The sequence below is a fragment of the Eubalaena glacialis genome, chromosome 2 (genome assembly GCF_028564815.1).
Source record: "Eubalaena glacialis isolate mEubGla1 chromosome 2, mEubGla1.1.hap2.+ XY, whole genome shotgun sequence".
Lineage (NCBI taxonomy): Eukaryota > Metazoa > Chordata > Mammalia > Artiodactyla > Balaenidae > Eubalaena > Eubalaena glacialis.
In genome coordinates this window covers 160,870,367-160,892,711 of record NC_083717.1, presented here as the reverse complement: position 1 = coordinate 160,892,711, position 22,345 = coordinate 160,870,367, and the positions used below count along the sequence as shown (strand labels likewise).

Genomic DNA, 22,345 nt, shown 5'->3' with positions numbered 1-22,345 from the left:
CATCCCTTCACTGTCCACCACCATAGAACACTGTTAAGAGCATACTTAATAGTGTATGCTCTTAATACACTATTAAGAAAAGAAGTGACAAAAGAACAGCACAGACTAAGGAGAGTATGTGAAGGCCAGGGGATTATGGTGTGTGAACATTTGTTATTTTTTGGCCACATTGTTTTTCTCTGGTGCATTACCTCTGGCCCATGGTGTGCATCTGGGTGGGGCCCTGTTAATAAACTCAGTGCTCAAATGCTAAACTGACTTTGGTGGCAGAGTGACAGAAAGGCGGAAAAGAGGGTGGGCACCTCAATTCCATCATCAGAGCCCTGATAAGATGGGCATGTGCTTCCTGCTGAAGCCACCCCTGTTTCACCAAACTTCCCTTCAATTGTGTGAATTCAGCCTTAAATGCATGTGTGTGCATATGCGCACACACACACATGCACAGTCTCTCTCTCTCACACACACACACAGCATTAGCTATATTGGGAGAGGCAACTGAGAGAAGTTTCATTCATAAGTAACTCACTGTAAAGCTAGTGTCTCAAAGAAATTTAGAATACTGTATGCCACCACATACAGCTGTACAATTTATTCATTGCACAGAGACTACAAGGTGAATGGGACCCCCAACTCTGTGCAGTGTACAATCTGCACAATTGTACATGGCAGCCCTGCAGGGAGTCTGTGAATATTTGTATAATTTCGGTATGAAAGTAAGAGGCTTTGGCTGTGTTGGCTAATCTGAGAAAGCAGGTTGGGAAAGAGTATGATAAGGGAGCAAAGAGGAAGGTAGCAACGAGAATGAAAGGAATCACTGTAAAAGCAGTAGCAAGTAATTCCCTGCCAGTGCCTCACCTGAAGCGCCTTCTTGCCCTGTGCTGATGTTACATTTTGACCCCTGATGGATTCTAGAGCAGAAACCACAACAATATCTCAATATTCCATTCCACCTCTATTGTTACTACAATAGAAGTAATAAGATTCAATGTTAAAAGATTCAGTTTATTGACAGCTTTTTGTGAAAAAGTCATGTCTGTCATTTATATCTATAGACTTATAATTGTAAAAATTACCTTTAGGTTGTCTTACTTGTTTTTTCCATTGGCCTTTTCTTGTTTTACTTTCCTTTCCTCACATGTATTCCCCTGAGAAAGGGAGGACAGATGAGGCACAGGACTGAGGAAATTAGAAGAGGATTTGACAGGAGAAGAGAGAGCCAGAAAATAGTGGGGCAAAGTGGAAGAGAGATCACTAGAGAGAGAGAGGAAGTGAGGAGGAAAGAAAAAAGCCAAAAACAGGAGAGAAAAAAGTCACAGAAGGAGAGAGAACTTAAATTTGAGTCTTAAATTCAAATGATGTTCCAACCTCCTCATCAAAAATGTCTTTATCCTTTCCGATGGAGCCCATTGTTAAATTTCACAGTTTCCCCCACTCTTTCTCTTTTTAGCCCTGGTTTCATAAACAGAGAATGAACCTGGCTGCTTAGGATTCCAAGGGTTTGATTTTCGGTAGTTAAGAGGAAAGTGGAAAAGAAAGATGGGTGGGGGAGGGGAGGACACTCCCAGTATTTCTTAAATGATTTCCCTCTTATTTCTTGAATCTCTATCCTTTGTCTCATTTCTTTCCATCTTGGAAAAATACCACGGGATCATAGATAAGCCTATTGTTTGGGCTCACTGTAAAGAAAGCAGCAAAGTTAAGGAGAATAAAGCTTAGAAAGGTAAGAAATTGAAAGTCAATAAAGGAGAAAGATGGACCCAGATCCAGAGAAGATGGGTTTAGCCTGGGCCCTGCCTTGTAGCCTTTTCATAAAAACAGTACATTTGCGGTGCCACTTTACCCAAAACCTTACTCAAAAAGGGGAAAAAGTGTCATTCTTTCAAACTGCCGAGAGGTTGGAGAGATGAATTGGAGACCATGGTCCCCAACTAGCCCTGCCCAGGAGTTGTGTGAATGTGAATCTGATGGGGTTAATAGAAACAGTGATTTGTTTTACTGCCATGGGAGCAGTTATTATTCTGGCTCCTGCCTAGAATAGAAATCAGATTTACAAACTCACTTTCCGTCTACATTCAGTCTAAATTCAATGGGACAAGGGATTAAAATTCTACTAATCTTTGCTTTTCTTGGGGTGAAGAGTGTTGAGTGTGAAAGAGGAAAAAAGAAGTGATTCAGAGGAGTGTGATAAGGGGGAAAGAAATGCTAATCAGAGGGAAAATTGAAAAACTGTACAATCCTAAGTAAGGAAAAGTGAGAGGATATAGGAAAGGAAAGCAGGAAGAATGAGAAAGTACATGAAAGAAAACAAACAGGGAAAATAATTAATACTTCGTGAAAACTGCATGCCAAATGTGTATATTGTACCATCTTCGTGATTTAACAAGCTCAAGAGTGGAATTTTGCTGCACGTTTGCTGTATCTTTCCTCAGCTCCTGATTTCCAGAGCCCCATTTCAAGCTGCCTGATAAATTTACATAGATGGGCCACCAGGACCACAAATATGAGCTAAGAAAATCATAGCAGCAGAAAGGGCCTTGAGACAGCCAGTCATGCCCTCCTCATTCCCCCACCCATATGCACACACATTTGATAGCTGAGGAAACTGAGGCCCAGAGAGATTAAATGATGCGTTCATGAAACAGAGGAAGTGCAGTTAGAACTCAAACCTAGGGCTTTTGATTCTAAGTTCAGTGTTTCATAGCTGATTTCTTCACCTTTTCCTTCCAGATTTTCTTCCTTTTCCCAGTTTGCTTCATGGACTCACTACCTCCTAGTCATGTTGCCTCCCAAACTCTGTCCTCCTCAGTCCTTTTTTTCTCGTGTCCACACAGGTAGTTAGTCATTAAAACTTGTTGACTGTGTGTTCATGTCCTTGTTCTCATCTCATTGCTTCTTGCCTGGCCAAGACTTTGGTACCCTTCACCTAGACTATTATAATGACATTCTGCCTCTAGCCTCTTCCAGCTTCTCTTAGAGACTGCAGTCAGAGTATTCATCCTAAGATGTAATACTAATTTTGTCATTTCCTTGGCTTTCAGTGACTCCTCCTTACCTACCAAGTAGTACTTTCCAAACTCCTTAGTGTGGATTAAAACCCCCATGAAATGGCTCCTGCCTTGCTTTCCAGCTGCCTCTCTCACTACTCCTAAATTAAACATGCCCAGCACTGTCTCATCCCTTTGATTTTGCCCACACTGTTCCTTATATCCAGGATATTCTTGTTTCCCCCTTCCTAACTCAAAGACTGCCTCCTTCATAGAATCTTTCATGATTTTCTCTCTTGAGCTAAAACTAAGTTCTCCACTTTTCTCATATAGGGCCTATAACATTCCTATTTATGTTATTTGTGCACATGTCTTGAGGCCAGGCAATAGGTCCTGTTATTTATTTTTAATCTCTCCCAGAGCCTGTCACAGTGCCTCATATATAATAGATAGGCAATGAACGCTTGTTCAGTTGAACAAAATTGAGTTTGTGCCAGAAGACAGGTAAAAGAATCAGTCACATATAAGATGAAAATAAAAGTATCAATGTCCTACATTAATTTCAAATTTCCATGGCTAAAATAAGGAGTGCTTCAGAATGTACGAAGAATGTACTAATCATATGCTCCTGTACTAATTATGTATTAGTGGTAAGGCTGTTGCTAGATTTATCCTTGTCTTTAGAAAATAAGAGGAAAATGTTTGCCTGTGTAGGATATCTCTGGAATTTTTACAGATTTGATTTCTTTTTGAAATAAAATTTGGGATAGAAATTGATAGATGAAAATTCTATATATTGCGAAGAAAATTTTGTATTTTTCTTATAAACTATGATAGCATTTTCCTACATTGTTTTCAGGTTTATATTCAGATTGAAATATAGGTAAAACCACATTACAGTGAAGTTCACCTGGTATTCTGGACACTAAATTCCAGTGAGAAGGCCCAAAGACAAATCCCGCTTGTATAAATAGCTTTCCTATAATCATTTGCTTTTTAAAAATTTTATTGAGCTAACATTTATTTGTAACATTATATGAATTTCATGTGTACAACTTTATATTTCTACTTCTGTATATCTTACAATGTGCTCCCCACCAAAAATTTATTTTCCTTCTGTCACCATACACTTGATCCCCTTTACCCATTTAGCCCTCCCCACCAATCATTTGCTTTTTTTTTTTTTTTTTTGGTAGGACTTGCAAAAGTGACTAAAAATGTCTTCAAGTGTTTTTGGTATTTTTTTCCTCTCCATTTACATTCAGTGAAGTGTGCTTCTGTGTTCCTTCCATGATGTTCTTTTATGTGCATGACTGGAGCTGAGGCCTATTCTACCCCCAGAAGTTAGACAGTAACTTAGAAGTGGGTCAGCAGCAAGTAAGGGGAGAAATCTCCACCGGTGCCTACACGACAGCCTCTACTTCAAACACTTGTTACAAGTTAAAGATCCCGAGATATGGAAATATGTAAGGAAAAAACTGCCAGAAAAAAACATTAAATGGTATCACCTGACAGCGAAGCAGAAGCCAAAGACGTAAGCAGGAAGAAAAGAGGGGCTAGGTGGTTTTAGATTTACCAAGAAATTGAGTTGTGGATCAATTCCCTTCCAAATCAGCAGGAATAAGAGGCCGTATCATGTTCAGGATCTGCCCGCAGAGCTACCTTGGGAGTGGTTCACGCCCAGTGAGTTAGACATTCAGGGAACTAGGGAACTCTATCAGCACAGAAAAAAGCAAAGTGATGCCTACCACTTGAAAGATAGCATGAATATAGTCTTTGAGGCAGTTTCTGCAGGATAGGACTCTCACAATGGAGCAAAGGCAGGAAAGGGAATGCATCAGAACATCTAGCTGGATTCCTTTGTTCTTAACTACTCTGTTCTAGAACCCAGAGGTGACTGCTTGATACCAGGGATCACAAAGAAATGTAGTGGAATTTGTTTCATACCTGAAGTGTCTGAATCAGTTCTCCTGCTTCTGTAAAAATAAATAGCACATTTCAAAGTTTTGCCAGTATAACCACAAATACTTAGAAAAGAATTACTAGGTATGAGATAATCATTCTCTAAGTACTTTGTAGGTAGTAATGAAACATATTTAGCAAGCCAAGGGTATTATTCATTATAATACATCTTAGAGTAAAATTACCTAAATTTTTGTAACATGTAAGCTATCCAACATGTAAAAGCTGTAAAAGTGAGTTGTATGTAATTACGTATAACCTATTTTTATTGTAACTATCACCTGTCACTCAGTGAGGCTGTGACCATCCCTATCCTGCTACCTCTCGAGCCCCTGAAAATTCATTTGAGGTTGAGACTCAAAGAAGCTAACTGCTGCTGCTCTGGGGCTTCCGTAAACAGAGTCAGTTGTGTTGGGAATATAGGCTCTCATAGACACGTGGGGTACATTCTGGAATGGATGGGTGACTGGGGTTACAGTGCCTACTCTGCTAGCTCTTCATCACAGTCTCTATGGCCCTGATGGGAATCTTGTAGGTGAATAACATACCCAAGTATTTGTCCAAGTTAATATACTTCTTATGGTTTAGTGGATAAAATAGGAGACTAGCTGTCAGTTTTTCAGGCTATTTCACTTTCAGAGATGTCTTTGGATAAAGAAGTTTGTTTTCTGCATGCCTGATTTTTAAAATTAATATCAAAAAATACTTATTTTCGTAACCTCATTGACATGCTAAAATATAAACTTAAGTCAGTTAATTTTCACCAAATCTTTGTTCCTTGGCTACATTTCAGTAACTCTTTTGGAAGTATTGCTGTTTGAGTAAAAGGGTTTGGGAAGAATAATTATCCTTAGATAATATCTTCCCAGATAAATGTGCAAAGACATAATTCTGATCCATTTAAGAGGTCTGGCAAATCCATGCAGTTCAGGTTCTACAATGGATCTTAAGGTTAAATTAGTAATTTTCTGAGAAGTTTGCAAACAACTACTCATGTACCAAGTAGGTCTGGTGATTTAAATAAGGTTGAGTTTAACGATAAAAGTTTTCAAGAGACTGAGAAATATCAAGTAAGTGTACTTTAAAAAAAAATAGGTGCAAATTAAAATAAAGCCTGCCATTATCCTCTTTAAAACAAAGTGAAGAGTCACAGTAGCACTATTGCCAAGGTATGAGAAGGAATATAAATGCTTTATAAAGTAAATCCTTCACTTCTAAAGCACCTAAAATGACATTACACAAGTCTCCATCGTCTTTCACTCATCTAGATTTAAGTTGCTCAATTTACATTTGAAAGACCAATGAATCTGAGGGCAAAATATTCAACGACGTCATTGTTTAATTTCTTTTTTCCATTGTTCCAAAGTATACGGTTAGAAAGTGTCACTGAAATCCATGGTCTTGGAGAAGAAAAATGAATATATACTAGAATTTATTTATCACTCTCACGGTGTCCTGACTTAATCCTGCAATTGTCCCAGGATTAAGCATCAGTGAATCCCATTCTGTTCTTTGATCTTATCACATCTTTCATTTATAATGAACATTCTCAAATTAGGCTCTAGCTAGTAATTAAGTTCCTGATGTAAATAGGCAATAAAATATAATTTATGCTTGATTAAATTGGACTTAAGAGGATTAGTTAGAACCAAAATTTGTTTTTTGCTTTGTTTTTATCTATTTCTTTCTTTCTCTACAGTAGAGTCAGCAGATAGATCACACAGGAAGCTGAGAGACTGAAGGGCAGGGCCTGGAAGAGTTTGGGATTTGCTAACCACAATCCTTTTCAATCTTTAAAATTCTAAGATTTTTGCTATTTATATAGGCATTCATTTTCTTATCATTTCTAATAGTGATCATAATAGTGAGACTAACAAAATTTTGCACCTGCAGATCATTTTTCAACCTAAAAACTTAAGTTCTCTCTACAATTTTTAATATTTAAAAAAACTGCTAAGAGCTTATCTAATACTCAGAGGATTTTTAGGGTAGCGAGACTGTTCTTTATGTGGATACGTGTCAGTATGCATGTGTCAAAACCCACAAAACTGTGCAACACAGAGAGTGAACCTTAAACTAGGGACTATAGTTAATAATAATGTATCAATATTGTTCATTAATTGTAACAAATGTACCACACTAATGCAGGTGTTAATAATAGGGGAAACTGGGGATGAGAGGAGGGTGAGGAGGTGGCAGTGGGGTGGGTATATGGGGCTGTATGTACTATCTGCTCAATTATTCTGTAACTCTAAAACTGTACTTTAAAAAAGTTTATTAATTATTTTTTTTAAGTTTTTTTTTCTTTTAAAGGCATTAAAAGTTAATCCAGTGCTTCAGGGCATCTATTATTTGCAAAAGGGCAAGGAAAGAAGTTGAAATGATTTAAACAGTTAACCTTGTTAGATTTTGAATCGTGTGTTTCTGAAGCCTTAGACAAGGGCGGGACAGAATTTGAGACATAATGAATGAAATAAATCAGAAGGAAGATGTCAGATGATCAGACCTGATTAATTATTATTTAGGACAAATTGCTAGATTGGATGGATTCATTTTTATCTCATTTGTTTTTTAGAAATCTTATGCTTTTCTATGAAAGTCATACTCATACATAGCAAAAGATATATTTTCTATTGAGTGGCACCTGCTTCTATACCTTTGCCTCTTACATTCTTTGTTTTTCTCTCACTACTTCTGACAGATGATTGATTACTTTTTAAATCTCCCTTCCTTCTTTCTCCTCTAACACATCAGACTTCCAGTAGTCCTCCTGGGCATTATTTAGTTCCACTGAAAGAACTCAGTGGTTACCATCAAGAAATAATAGATCAGTGTTCTGAGGGAAATTTCTCTATTTCAGCTACTTCTCCACCCTCAATCTGAAGCAGGAAAGTTTCTTCCATCCGGAAAATAAATAAATAAATAAAAGCATTCCATCCGAAAGCAGCAGAATACACATTCTTTTTAAGTGCATATGGAACATTCTCCAGGATAGATCACATGATGGGCCACAAAACAAGCCTCAGTGAACTTAAGAAAATTGAAATCATATCAAGCATCTTTTCCTACTACAATGCTATGAGCTTAAGAAATCAACTACAAGAAAAAAACTGCAAAAAACCACAAATACATGGAGGCTAAACAATATGCTACTAAACAACCAATGGATCACTGAAGAAATCAAACAGGAAATAAAAAAAAAATACCTAGAAACAAATGAAAATGAAAATACGATGATCCAAAACTTATGGGACGCAGCAAATGCAGTTCTAAGAGGGAAGTTTATATCAATACAATCTTACTTCAGGAAACAAGAAAAATCTCAAATAAACAACCTAACTTTACACCTAAAGCAACTAGAGAAAGAACAAACAAAATCCAAAGTTAGTAGAAGGAAAGAAATCATAAAGACCAGAGCAGAAACAAATGAAATAGAGATGAAGAAAACAATAGAAAAGATCAATGAACTAAAAGCTGGTTCTTTGAAAGGATAAACAAAATTGATAAACCTTTAGCCAGGCTCATCCAGAAAAAAAGGGAGAGGGCTCAAATCAATAAAATTAGAAATGAAAAAGAAGTTACAGCTGACACCACAGAAATACAAAGGATCATAAGAGACTACAACAAGCAACTCTATGCCAAAAAAATGGACAACCTAGAAGAAATGGACAAATTCTTAGAGAGGTACAATCTCCCAAGACTGAACCAGGAAGAAATAGAAAATATGAACAGACCAAACACAAGTACTGAAATTGAATCTGTGATTTAAAAACTCCCAACAAACAAAAGTCCAGGACCAGATGGCTTCACAGGTGAATTCTATCAAACATTTAGAGAAGAGTTAACACCTATCCTCTGAAGCTATTCCAAAAAATTGCAAAGGAAGGAACACCTGCAAACTCAGTCTATGAGGCCACCATCACCCTGATACCAAAACCAGACAAAGATACCACAAAAAAAGAAAATTACAGGCCAATATCACTGATGAACTTAGGTGAAAATATACTCAACAAAATACCAGCTAACCAAATCCAGCAATACATTAAAAGGATCATACACCATGATCAAGTGGGATTTATCCCAGGGATGCAAGGATTTTTCAATATTTGCAAATCAATCAGTGTGATACACCACATAAACGAATTGAAGAATAAAAGCCATATGATCATCTCAATAGATGCAGAAAAAGCTTTTGACAAAATTCAACACCCATTTATGATAGAAACTCTCCAGAAAGTGGGCATAGAGGGAACCTACCTCAACATAATAAAGGCCATGTATGACAAACCCACAGCTGATATCATCTCAATGGTGAAAAACTGAAAGCATTTCCTCTAAGATCAGAAATAAGACAAGGATGTCCACTCTCACCACTTTTATTCAACATAGTTTTGGAAGTCCTAGCTACGGCAATCAGAGAAGAAAAAGACATGAATTGATTTTTTTTTTATTGGGGTATAGTTGATTTACAATGTTGTGTTAGTTTCTGCTGTACAGCGAAGTGAATCAGCTATATGTATACATATATCCCCTCTTTTTTGGATTTCCTTCCCATTTAGGTCCACCACAGAGCATTGAGTAGAGTTCCCTGTGCTATACAGCAGGTTCTCATTAGTTATCTATATGAATTGATTTTTAATGTATTTTTTCATCCAAACTTAAAAGCTCTTGGTCATATAGGAAAAATTTCTGAAGAAGCCCCCCTTGAGTTTGAGCTGATTGTTCTTCCTATGGCTATGAAGGGGAATCCTCATTTTGGCTCTGGGGCCTCAGGAGAAGCCCTCACAAGCCTTGCTCAGCCCTGCTTTGTACCTAGGACTGGCTTCTCATAAGGCAACAGTTCTCAAACCTGATTGTACATTTGAACCACTTGGAGGCCTATTACAACAGAAAATGCTGAGATCATCCCAGAGTTTATGATTCAGCAGGGTGGGGGTGGGCCTGAGAATTTACATCATTAACTGGCTCCCAGGTGATGCTGCTGACCAGCCACACATTAAGAACCACTGGTATAGAAACCCTACATAGGACACGATGCTTTGCTTAAGCATACAACCAAAAGTATTGAAGTTATAATCAAGATCCACCAACACCTTGAATGTATTGGCACTTGGATCTAGAGGCCCTAGAACTGTGAGAAATGTGGCTGCCCAGGAGCAAAAGCAAATGTTACTCTGACTTCAAGGCTTAGGAATCCTCTAAGGATCATCCATATTCCTTTGCTTCCCTGGACCCCTTCTTAGCTGGGAAAGAAGGTTAAAGAGAAAGCCAGTTTTGAACACTTTACCCTCAGTCAATTAAGATATTTTGTTTTCTGTTTTTGTTTTTGTTTTGACAGAATAGCCAACTTTCTTTTATCTACGCTGTTGGAAATGAAGTAATAGTGACAATAATGATAATTTACTGACCACCTAACGTGTCCCATTTATAATTGTTATGCAGGCAGTCAGCTGGGAACTCTATTCCCTCAGAGCTCCACCCTTCCTTCAGATCTCTGCCATTCCTCAGAGAAGCAGTTCCTTTCCACTTACATAAAATATCCCTACTCCCTCCTCAAATCCTTCTGTTACTTTTTGTTTTCTCACAGCACATTCCAGCTGGCATAATATACTTTGATTATTATCTATACCCTCCACTAGAATGAAACACTCCATGACTTGTTTTCACTGCTGTATTTCCAGTCTCTAGCACATAGAAGGTGCTCAGTAAATATTATTGAATGAATGAATCAAACTTTTAAAAAGTTTGTTTCCCTGTTTTCCCCTGTTCCTTTTTATATTTAAAAAGAACTTAGACATAATTCATGACATTCCTCATTTTCATTCTTGCTAATACAGCATTTAGATATCTATATTTTTCTCTGGTTTCTTATTAGCTGTTATTCCAGAATGATCATATTAATTTTTATCTTTATAATACCACAGTGTCTCTCACATTCATCTTGCAATTGGGTATTACAATTATAAAAATAGTTTTTCAGATTATTAAGTGATTCATTGGAAATGTAGAAAAGGGTAAGGGATATGTAGAGAAGAAAATACAGAGAGTGTAAAGATAAAAATACCCGTAATTACTCTAGCCTCTAACTCCAAAATGTGGACATCGTGATTCTGTTCTGTTTCCTTCAGCACACACCACTGACACCAGGCAGATAGCCCAGAATGCCAATTGAATGGTGTGAGAAGTTGGTGTGAAAATAAAAATTAGACAAGGTTGAACCAAATGTGGATAATTGAGTTGATTATGTTATCATCCAATTACATTGTATGTATGTCTGAGAATGTTCAGCAAACAATGCCCTAGTTGCAGGGACTTGAAAGCATGCATTTATTTACATACTTCACGTCTTAGCATCACTTGGCATTTCCCTGCCTCACATACCTGGATTCTTCAGCCTTGAGAGCCGTGCTTTTAGAGTCTGTTGTCCTTATTTCAGAGGGTCTATCACTCATCTCTTTGGATTTATTTGTCTCACCTTCTTCTGGAGTCAAGGTAGTCTGAAAACATCTTTCACCTTCGAAAGTCAGCATTAGGTTTGAGATGGTGACATGTTTTGAGGATACTCTAAACTCATTCTTAATTTTTGTATCTCGTTGACAGCCAGGCTTCAGAATATTTTCCATTTTTTCCTTTGAAAATAACAAGCAGCAGCAAATCAGGGAGCAGAAGAGCATCATACAGAAGCAGATTATTTAAGGAGCAGTAATCATTTCATCTATATTTACTGAGTGGCCTCAAGTGCACAGGCGCAATAATGAGGCGGGTGAGGCTTGGTATTGCACAGCCATTGAGAAGAGCCCAGGTGGGCACTGGAGGCTGGCAGCATGGGGACCTGACACAGCACATGCTAAAACTCACGTGGTCAGGTACACCAATGTCACCTCACAGAAGAAAATTAGGACTCAATTGCAGGACTTCCTCTCCCTGAATTGGCAGGGAAAGGAAGGTTTTCTAGAAATGCCTTGACACCTGCTCCCTAATCCAAGGTTGCTCTTGATTTAAGAGCATCTAATAGGTGACAGGAGTTGGAGGTTCCTAGTAATACTAAAGAGTTTGTTTTTCAAAAGACTTAGAATCTAAAACTTAGTACCCTAAAATATCTCCCATTCTAATGTCCTGGTTTCTGTTAATACACCACCTCTGTCGCTCCCTGCCTTCCTTGGAATCTCTCTCAGGCCTCAGAGCAATAGGTCAGCCGGTCTTAAGGACTCTGTCTCTCTGGGACTTCCCTGGTCGTCCAGTGGTAAAGAATCTGTCTTCTAATGCAGGGGACGCGGGTTCGATCCCTGGTCAGGGAACTGAGATCCCACATGCCGCAGGACAACCAAGCCTGCGCGTCTCAACAAGAGAGCCCACGTGCCGCAAACTACAGAGCCCATGAGCTCTGAAGCCCGCACACCACAACCAGAGAGAAGCCCATGTTCCGCAACGAAAGATCCCGCGTGCCGCAACAAAAGATCCCACGCAGCCAAAAATTAAAATAAATAAATAATAAATCTTTAAAAAAAGACTCTGTCTCTCTGATGTCCTTCACATCTGCACCTGCTTCCTCCCTTTGTCATTACGTAGTCCATCACCTCTACGGCTGTTCCTTGAAAATAATGCAATAATCTTCTTTAAAGCTAAAACATTTTTTTCTGACAATGAAAGTAATGTATATTTATCATAGAATATTTAGAAAATCCTAAGAGATATAAAGTTAGAGGGAGAAAATTATTGCTTGCTTGATGCCACAGGCCAGAAATAACTACTATGACACATTTCATTCTGATCTTTCTGTCCATTTATTTATTTTGAATGTGTCTGCTTTGTGGTCATATCCCACATTTTTCACTTAATGATTTATTATAAAAATTTCCCCATGTTATTAAAAACTGTGTAAAGCTACTTGAATTTTTCTAATTAAAAATTATTTTTATTGTAGGAAACAGAAAATTCAGAAATATATAAAGAAGAAAACATCAATTGCTTATAAACTTGCAATCTAGAAATAAACTACTATTAACAATATGACTTTTCCCCCTCCTATTGTCTGTTGTGTGTACATGCATTTTTATGTAATAAGGATCATATTCTTTACTTCGTTTTTCACTCAGGTTTACATCATAAACATTTTTCCAAGTAAAGAAAAATTCTCCAACAATTTTAACAGCTACAGAGTAGTCATTCGTCTGACAAATATTTCCTGAGTGACTATGATCTTGCCTGTCACTGTGGTTGCTCCTGAATGAGATAAACATGGCACCTGACCTTTGTGGATTTAAATTCATTTAGCCATTTCTCTGTGGTGGTTGTTTAGTTTACTTCTGTATTTTCATTATTTCATTTTTATAAACATGGTATAGATGTGGTATGATTAACATCTTTATAGTTAAATCCTCATTCCTATTGATGATTAACTCCTTAAGAAAGATTCTTAGAAGTGGAATCACTGAGTCAAAGGGTGTCAACATTTCTAGGTTCTTGACTCATAATGATTTCAAGAAAGTTTGTTCCAATTCTCACCCTACTATGAATCTTTACAAATTCCAAGGTGACCCCACCTTTACTAACACTGACTATTTTTATTCTTTTAATTAGCAGTTTTATAGGTGAAATTTTTTTCAAGTTTGCATTTCTTTGATTACTAGTGAGGTAAAACTTTTCTACTAAATTCATTAGCTAGCATTTTCTTCTTCTGGAAATGTCCATCTTTGCCCTCTGCCATTTTTCTATTGTGGGCCCCACGGAGGCTTCTCAGCAGCAGTCTACACACTGATCTCTTTACCTGCAATCCATCCTTCCATCAGACTAATCTTGTAAAAACACAGCTCCTTCACTCCCTTACACAGAGATTTTGTGGCTAAGGTTTGCCCAAGGACTGAGTCTACACTTCTTATTTTGGCATTCAAGGTTTGCAAGCAACTTTCCAATCCTATATCCTAATATTTTCCACATATATTATGCTCCAGCCAAACTGATTTATTCTCAGATGTGTCTCTGTGTTTTTCCACTTTCTGGCCCTTTCTAAAGATGCTTACTTTGGGTATTTTATTTTCTTATTTCCACCTTCACTTCTTATTGAAATTTCACCCCATCCTTCAGTATACTTCATACTTTTGTGTACATTTAAACCTTAATATAGCCCTTGCATGATATTAATATCCTCATTTGAGAGATGAGGAAACAGACTCATGCAGGTTCAGTGACTTGGCCAAACTAATATGCAGCAGGGCAAGATTCCAACCCAGGGCTTCTGACTCTGATACCAAAGTTCCTTCTATCCCACCATAGCTTTCTGATACAGGGTTAAGTTGTATGGTATGGATGTTCACTGCCTGTTTCAGGGAACATCTTACAACTCTTTTACACCAGGCTTCAGGTATCAGAACTCATTATTAATATTAGGTTACTCAGAGTAAGTTCCATAGCATTTTGATAATCGACGTCAGGTAGCTTACCAAAGAAGGTGAAAGAGAGTGATTGTTAGAGAATGAAAGTCTTCCATGTCACATACCTTTTCCTCCCGCTTGGCCCTGAGTATGTCATCATTTTCAAACACCACTGTGACCCCTGAGCCCACTGTGACATTGCAGATGTCCATGACTTCTGTGACTTCTGTGACAATTCTTATATCTGGGGCCTCGGTGACCTCATTTTCTGGAATATCCGTGACATCGGTGACATCCGTGATGTCCGTGAATTCTGAGAAATCAATGCTTCCTATGTCATTGATGGGGTTTGAACATGTGTACAGGTGTGGGGTCTGTACAGCTGTGAAGGCTGCAATATCCATGATGTCCATTGACCCTGTGATGTCTGTGCTGTTTGTGATTTCTGAGAGGCTGGAGACTTCCGACACTTTGGAAGCTTTGGCTTTCTCCTCATTCAAGAGGGAGATGAGTTCCACCCACTGACAGAATAGGGTGTCTTGTTTGCATGCAGGAGCACAGAGCTGTAGGTAGTAGGCTCGGCCACTCACCAGCTTTACTTTGATGCGCATATTCTCAGCATCATGCACAGAAAGAGTCACAAACTGCAGAGGGAGAAACCTGCAGACAAATGCAAATATCATCTGGAGGCCTGATTGGAAACTCTCATGAGGACTTTCCTTTTATAGCAGTTTGTGGCGTGAGACTCAGAACAACAGGCGTGTCTCTCTGACAGGCCTGGGGAGGGGCAGGCATGGGATGGGGTAGGACCTTCTTGTGGCCATATGTTCCCAGGTCTGGTTCTTAGCTCTTGAGGGTCAAAACTTTGATTTTTAGTATGTGTAATCAGGCTCCTGAGGGCCCTCTTGCCTGAATCATACTAAGACTCTAATGAACTAAAATATCAACTATTTATTATTTATTTAGGAGAAGTTGTCCCATTTAGTTAATCCTGCAAGGTTGAGACTGAGAGAAGTTAGTGATTTGCTGTGCATCCTACAGCAAGTTGGTGGCTTGAGACAAGACCAGAGCTAATTCTGATGGAAGTTGGGATAGGGTGGGGGGAATGTTCTAGAGAGGCATTTTATTATGAGCCTTCAGTTCCTGTTACTTAGGTTTAATTTTTGAAAAGTGAATGGCTGTTTGACTTCCAGGTTGTCAAACTATCTCCCCAGACTTTAAGGATGTGACTCTCTCATCTGCAGCAGGGAGCACAAATGAGATGCTCCCTTGGACCACTTGTCATCTGTGTTTCTATTCTCAGCTCCTCAGGTGTAAAGCATGTTTTCTGAGAGGTCTTTAAGCTCTTCCCTTTGTAACTCACCTGGTGAGCACCAGATTCTCTGGAGAAGGAGATGTCAGAAGACTTTTAAAAAGGGGTTCTGAATCTTTCTGGGCGGCGGGTGTCAGATGTGCCAACAGCATGACGTTGGGGGTCTTGAGGGTGGGACTGGAAGAGCATATGCCTACAGTCACCCAGTTGGCTCGGTTATGAAGGTAAATGGATTTACCTCTTCTGTTGACCTGAGGCAGAGAACAGGAAGAGGAGTTTTCTGTTAAAGTGTGTGGCCCTGACAACCTCGTTTACCCAAGCAGTATAGGAATAAAGGAGAAATGAACCATGATGCCTTTGTTCGTGTGAATTCTTGGAGATATCACAGAGAACAGACAGACACAGTCTCTGACCTGTGGGGTCCACTGGGGAAGGCGAACATTAGACAAGTATGTCACTAAGTGTTGTTGTAAGTGTTACTGAGTATAAGTTCAGGGTGCTGTGCTGTGGAGCACATCACAGAAAACTTGACTTGGGAGGAAGAAGGCAGTGGTGTGCTGATAAGTGTGTAACCACTGTCTCTCGGAAGATACTCATAAGTTTATTATCAATTTCACTAGTACAAAAGATGAGTAGCACACAATTTACAGACAATGATATACCATACTCTTTATGTTAAATCCATACAACCAATTGATTCTCCCAGAAGTCAAACTCTTGTATCCATAACCTCAAGATAATAGTAAAATGTAGCAATATAATAGGAATGATGAGTTTTGAGTATTTGTTGCCTTTGTTTTTTTGGGGGGGGGTACTTTTAAAAAACATTTACTTATTTATTTATTTCCGCTGCACCGGGTCTTAGTTGTGGCATGTGGGCTCTTAGTCGCAGCATGTGGACTTCTTAGTTGCAGCATGCAGACTCTTAGTTGCGGCATGCCTGTGGGGTCTAGTTCCCCGACCAGGGATCAAACCCAGGCCCCCTGCATTGGGAGTGCAGAGTCTTACCCACTGGACCACCAGGGAAATCCCTTGTTGCCTTTGTTTTGAATAGTTTTATTTATAAGTTTATACAATTTAATTCTTAATGATGGCTGTGTTTAACAACTGACTTGTAAACTTCCTGAACACTTACCAATCGGCCAGCTCCAGCACACCCTCACCATAGGGTCACAAAATCCTTCCCTGAGGAAGGGACCTCTAGCTGAGACCTGAACAATGTGGGACATAGACTGGCTGAGAACCTCTGCCAGTTGGAAGAGGAGGAGACTGGAAAGTGGGTAGACAGGGACGTGAAGGAAGCCAGAGAGGGGAAACACTTGGTTTCTCAGCTGTACATTAACTGCTTCAAAAAAAAAAATGACTTAAAAACAAATATATTTAGAAAGAGATTGTAACCTACACTATTGATTACCTACCCAAAGCCATGCTCCTATTCTTCCGGATTAATGGAATTCTGGTTTTGTCCAGTATCTACCCCTCAGGGATGCTGCCCCAGCTGAGGAGCTAAATCCTGACCCACCTAAACTGGTCATGGTGATCCATTCCATCCCCTGGCCAGTGATTGCTCTCAGCAGGCCCTGGCCAATGAGACACTACTGGGGGCCTCCTGGAGGCTCTGGGAAAGGGTTCTCAGACCTCACAGACAGTTCAAGGATGAGACACATCCCTTCCGTTGCTGGCAGCTGTCATGTCCTGTTTGCATGTGATATCCCGAAGGGAGTGAATTTGAGGGTGACAGAACAAAAAGAGACAACCCGGGTCCCTGATGACTCCCATGAGTGAGTTGATGTCCTGTGGTTCTTTCACTCTACTTGAGATAATTGTTGTTCTTTTTCGCTCACGGTTGAGTCAGGAACCTTGGTAACTTGCTGCCAAAGACATACCGACCACGAGAGGTTCTGTGTGTTAAAGGGAATAACATATCCAGTTATGACATGGGGCCATGTCTGATTTATAGAATGCTGACTGCCTCTCCCAGTGTTCATTAGAGCTTGAAAATGGTTATTTGAAAAAGGTGCAGAAGTGTGAAAAATAAAATAAAAAGATTATTAGTAGGAAAGAAGCACACAGAAGGTAAAGAACATCAAATCACGGCATCACATGCATTCTGGGGCATGACTTAAACATTAGTGTTCTTCGAGGCATCACCTCCCTCCTATGGTGTCTGGAAGTGAGGAGGTCTCCCATCAGTGCAGGGAACGTGTGTATGTTGTCGTTCCTATCACTCCTTTGTAGAATCAGCCGAGGAGCTGCTTAAATGGGCGTGTTTCACGTTAGACTTGGTTGTGACATTTCCATGAAGTTTAAGGGTATGGCCCACACCATTTAACTCATTTCCCTGTTTCTTTGTCTGAATTTTTTTTTTTCCCCCTTTGGCCATACCTCACAGCATGCGGAACTTCCCCAACCAGTGATCGAACCTGCACCCCCCTGCAGCGGAAGCGTAGAGTCTTAACCACTGGACTGCCAGGGAAGCCCCTGTCTGAATAATTTAATGTTGAATGTTTAGAGGAAAGTTAGAACTGCTCCCAAATGCATTGAAGTGTAGTTTCATTCATAATGTAGGTACATTTTTAGGAGAAGGAAACTTTTCTCCCTGACACAATTTGACAATTATATTTTACCTTCAGAACTAAGAACCAAAATGCATTTTAATCCCTAGTTGTGTCATAGATATTATTCTTTAAAATGTCTCCTAAGTTAAGAAGTTATCTGAGTGCTTTCCTGTGGCAGAATATTCTAAAAATGACTATAATCTCTGTGTAGTTTTGGGGAGATGATGATAGAATGAAAATTTCAGTAGACTTGGGACAGAATTTCTAGGTAAAAGTTTGTTGGGAAAATTTGAAATGAATTTTCCTTTTACATTATAATTATTTTAGGTTGTTTGAAGTTCCCAAACTGTTCCCTTTAATTGTATCACACATTCCCTTGCCAGTTAAAACAATTTTTCCAAACTTTTCTGTTGTCTTTGAGAAAATTAATTACCAAAGTTACTGGAACTTAATTCAGGGCTCAGTTATTATTTACCTGGATAAAATTGCTCTCTAATATCGGAGGAGATACAAAAGGGGCATACTCTCCTTCATCCAACATATTTTGAAGCTCTCCTGGATCCTTGGAGTCTGGGACACAGATGTCATCTTGCTCGTCGATCCTCGTAGTAGACTTCCTGTTATTCTTCTTCATTGTGCTCATGTATAAACCTCAGAAAGTTGAAGAAATGGAAATACAATGAACAGAGACAGAGAAAATCTAATATAATAATTAAGTCGCCTCAATTATCCACTAATTCAACAAATTTTATCAACATCTACGACATTCCAGGGACTGTAATGGGCACTGGAGATCCATGTGAATAAGACCAATAAGATGCCTGCCCTCACGCAGGTTACAGTCTCTGGGGAAACAGCAAGTAAGCGAGTAAGCAAGAAGATGTTGGATGGTAAGGGCTACAAAGACTCTGGATCAGATCCATGTGATAAAAAGTGTCTGGGGTGTGGGGCTGGCAACAGAAATTAGTTAGGGTGGTTAGGGGAGGCCTCTCAGCATACATCCCCCCTCCCCAAACCATTATTTTCCATCTTCCTAATTAATGGTACCTCTATCCTTCCCAGCATGCACGGGTCTAAAGTCCTTTTTTGTAAGTAGGGTATACCATACTAACCATACTAACCTGAGACCATCTCTTCCTGACCATTCACCCATGACGGAGGCTTAGTGAACAGTGGATATCTATCTAGTCACTGACAGCTGTACATCTCCTGCTCTCGCTCTGGCTCTCTCTCCAGAAACTGCTTCAGTAGACACCAATGGCTCTACATCATTGGATTTCACCTTTCATCTACCAGAAATCACAGAATTCCAAGAAGGGAACAGGTCCTAGAATGCGATTCCGTTCAAACCTTCAAAAGGTCACTCTTCCTTCTTCACAAACTCCATGCCAGTTAGAGGAAGGGTCCTTAATTGGCAAGCAGTAAGTCCTGACTACTTACTTCCACCTCAGTCCTTTCTGAGAGATCCTTTTTTTCCTTTCTCTAGCCAAGCTAGAGGGTAGCAGTGAACATGCCCCATCTCTGTCCCAGCCAGGGCCTGGGACACAGAGACCAATGCTGCCTGCTATCCCATGAGCGTGTGACTCTGGGAATTCTCATCAGACCTTCTGCTGGTGACAACGCAATGCCCCCCTTCAGCGCATCTTACACATGAACATAGGGAAAGTGAAATGACTCAAGAGAAAGTGAAATAGTCCAGAGGAGCCAAAATGTAAAAAGAATGAGACAAAAGAGATCATTCAGGAAAAAAAAGAGAAAGAGATAAAACAACAACAATCAGCTGAAACAGAGAGGATGGAAAATAATAATCAACAAAATATATTCAGTTCTTGCTTTGTGGCAGACAATAATAGCTTTACATGCACTGTCTCATTTGATTCTAAAAGCACTATGAAGTAGCATTTTTAAGATGCTCATTTTATACACCATGAGGCTTGGAGAGGGAAAGTAACTTACCCGAGGTCACACAGCTTATAAGTCCCCACACCAGGAATCAGAACCTCATAGTCTGACTAGAGGAGCTTATGCCATGGCCTAAGGTTCAGTCCTGCCCTGAGTGCTTGGAAAGATGGATGTGAGAATTGGCAAGGGTGAGAGGGGTCAGGATAGGTCAGGACGTATGGGAAAAAGGAAAAGGAGGGTGAACCAGAGACAACAGAAGGTGCCTTCCCCTTCTTCCTATTCTCTTCCCTTCCTGAATAATTTAGTCCTAAATCCATTAGCTGGGACAAAGGGAGGCAGGACTCTAATGGGGGGAGTGAGGAGCCACAGCTCAGGACACAAGGGAGGCAAGAGGGCATCTATTACCAGGAGAAGGGGTGCAGCCCAGTGTAAGAAATCAGGGCCAAGCAGCATGAGGAGGGGGTCCGAGAGGGAGAGAGGACGGTGGCAGAGATGGGTAATTGGTTCATGCAGGGGAATTGATCTAATAAAATAGGAGACCATGAGACTCTATGTAAATTAAAATTTTGATGAGGAACAGAATATTTAGTTCAAAGTACCTCTCACCAACATATTTATCAGTGTCAAGGGGAAAAAAGTAACTTTACAGTGAAGAAGCGGGGCGGACACCGTCTCAATGAAGTGATGAGTGAACACTATCAGTAATGGGAAAAATCAAAATGATGTACCACCTTAGAGGATGCAACGAGGTGCACACATCATTCTGTGATATTCCTCCCAAAGATGCATGACCTGAATCCAATTATTAGGAAACATCAGACAGATCCAAATTGAGGGACATTCTACAAAATAACTGGCCTGTGATCTTAAAAAATGTCAAACTAATGAAAGTGAAAGAAAGAGTATAGAGCTGTTCCAGACTGAAGGGGGCTAAAGAGACATGACAGTGATTCTGAACTGGATCCTTTGGCCATGCAGGCCGTTACTGGGACAACTGGCAAACGCTGAGTGGGGTCTTGGGATTAGGTGGTGGTAATAGGCAATGCTCCTGTCCTGGTTTTGGTGGTTGTATTTTGGCTGTGTAGGAGAATGCCCTTGTTTGTATTTGGGGATAATAGGGCAACAACTTGGCAAATTACTCTCAAAAGCTTCAGGAAAAAAAAAAGTCTTTGTATTGTACTTGCAATATTTCTGTTTGTGATTGTTTAAAATTTTTAATGGGAATAATAGTACAAGGAAAGAGGAAGGAAAAGAAGGTATAGACCAGGGGTCCCCAACTCCCGGGCCATGGACTGGTACCAGTCTGTGGCCTGTTAGGAACCAGGCCGCGCAGCAGGAGGTGAGTGGCTGGCAAGCAAGCGAAGCTTCATCTGTATTTACAGACGTTCCCCGTTACCCGCATTACTGCCTGAGCTCCGCCTCCTGTCAGATCAGTGGCAGCGGTGAGTTGTATAATTATTTCATTATATATTACAATGTAAGAATAATAGAAATAAAGTGCACAATAAATGTAATATGCTTGAATCATCCTGAAAACGTCCCCCATCCCCGGTCCATGGAAAAATTGTCTTCCATGAAACCGGTCCCTGGTGCCAAAAAGGTTGGGGACTGCTGGTACAGACGAGAGGATGGAGGAGGGGAGATGGATGAGTTCTGAGTGTTTGGCCATCAGTGCAAAAGGCTGTATTTAGCCACTTCAGGATTCCAAGGAGAGAGCTTTGCAATAGCAATGAGAGAATCCTCACAGTGATAGGATGGTAGGAAAAAGGCACATAATGGCCCACTGCCATCTAGGTTTTCTCTCCTCCATGACATCCAGCAGGACAAGGCATTTATTTTATCATCGCTGAGTGGTTGAGAAATAATGAAGCTGCCTTAGAGAATCAGAGGACACAGCAAGTGCTGAAAACATCAGCTGGATTCTTTGGGGCCTAAATATATGGGGATCTCCTAGAATCTGACAAGAAATAACAAGAAAGGTGCATTTTTAGATGAGAGCAAGGTATGACGGAGGAAGGAAAGCAAAGGTCAGCAGCCTTTTGGTTCAGGGTTACCAGCAATATCACAGCAACTATTCACCCTTCACTTCCCAGAACAGCTGTGATTGCTTACACTTTTGTCCCTATCAGCCCAGACTCTCTACTATCAGTTCACGTGTACCTGCTTGAGGTCTAGAAAAGCTGATCCCTGTAAGCAGTGTCTTTGGTACAGCGTCATTCCCAGAAGAGGAAAGGAGAAAGAGAAAGCTTGGAAAGT

At 39.9% G+C, this 22,345-nt stretch overlaps 1 protein-coding gene across 2 annotated transcripts; it reads right to left on the bottom strand.

Moving 5' to 3' along the window:
* Positions 1-1,117: 1,117 nt before the first annotated feature.
* On the bottom strand, positions 1,118-19,318 carry GARIN2 (golgi associated RAB2 interactor family member 2). 2 transcript variants are annotated; one of them, XM_061182676.1, is made up of 7 exons: positions 19,309-19,318; positions 18,663-18,838; positions 15,681-15,880; positions 14,443-14,977; positions 11,328-11,575; positions 4,932-4,960; positions 1,118-1,251 (listed from the first exon to the last, which is right to left on the bottom strand). In XM_061182676.1, exons 1-7 carry the CDS (start codon positions 19,316-19,318, stop codon positions 1,118-1,120), a joined length of 1,332 nt encoding a protein of 443 aa, XP_061038659.1. The 2 variants fall into 2 exon arrangements, with proteins under 2 accessions (XP_061038659.1, XP_061038660.1); XM_061182677.1 differs by lacking the exons at positions 1,118-1,251; positions 19,309-19,318 and adding an exon at positions 2,172-2,236 and having other exon boundaries at positions 18,663-18,821.
* Positions 19,319-22,345: the final 3,027 nt, after the last annotated feature.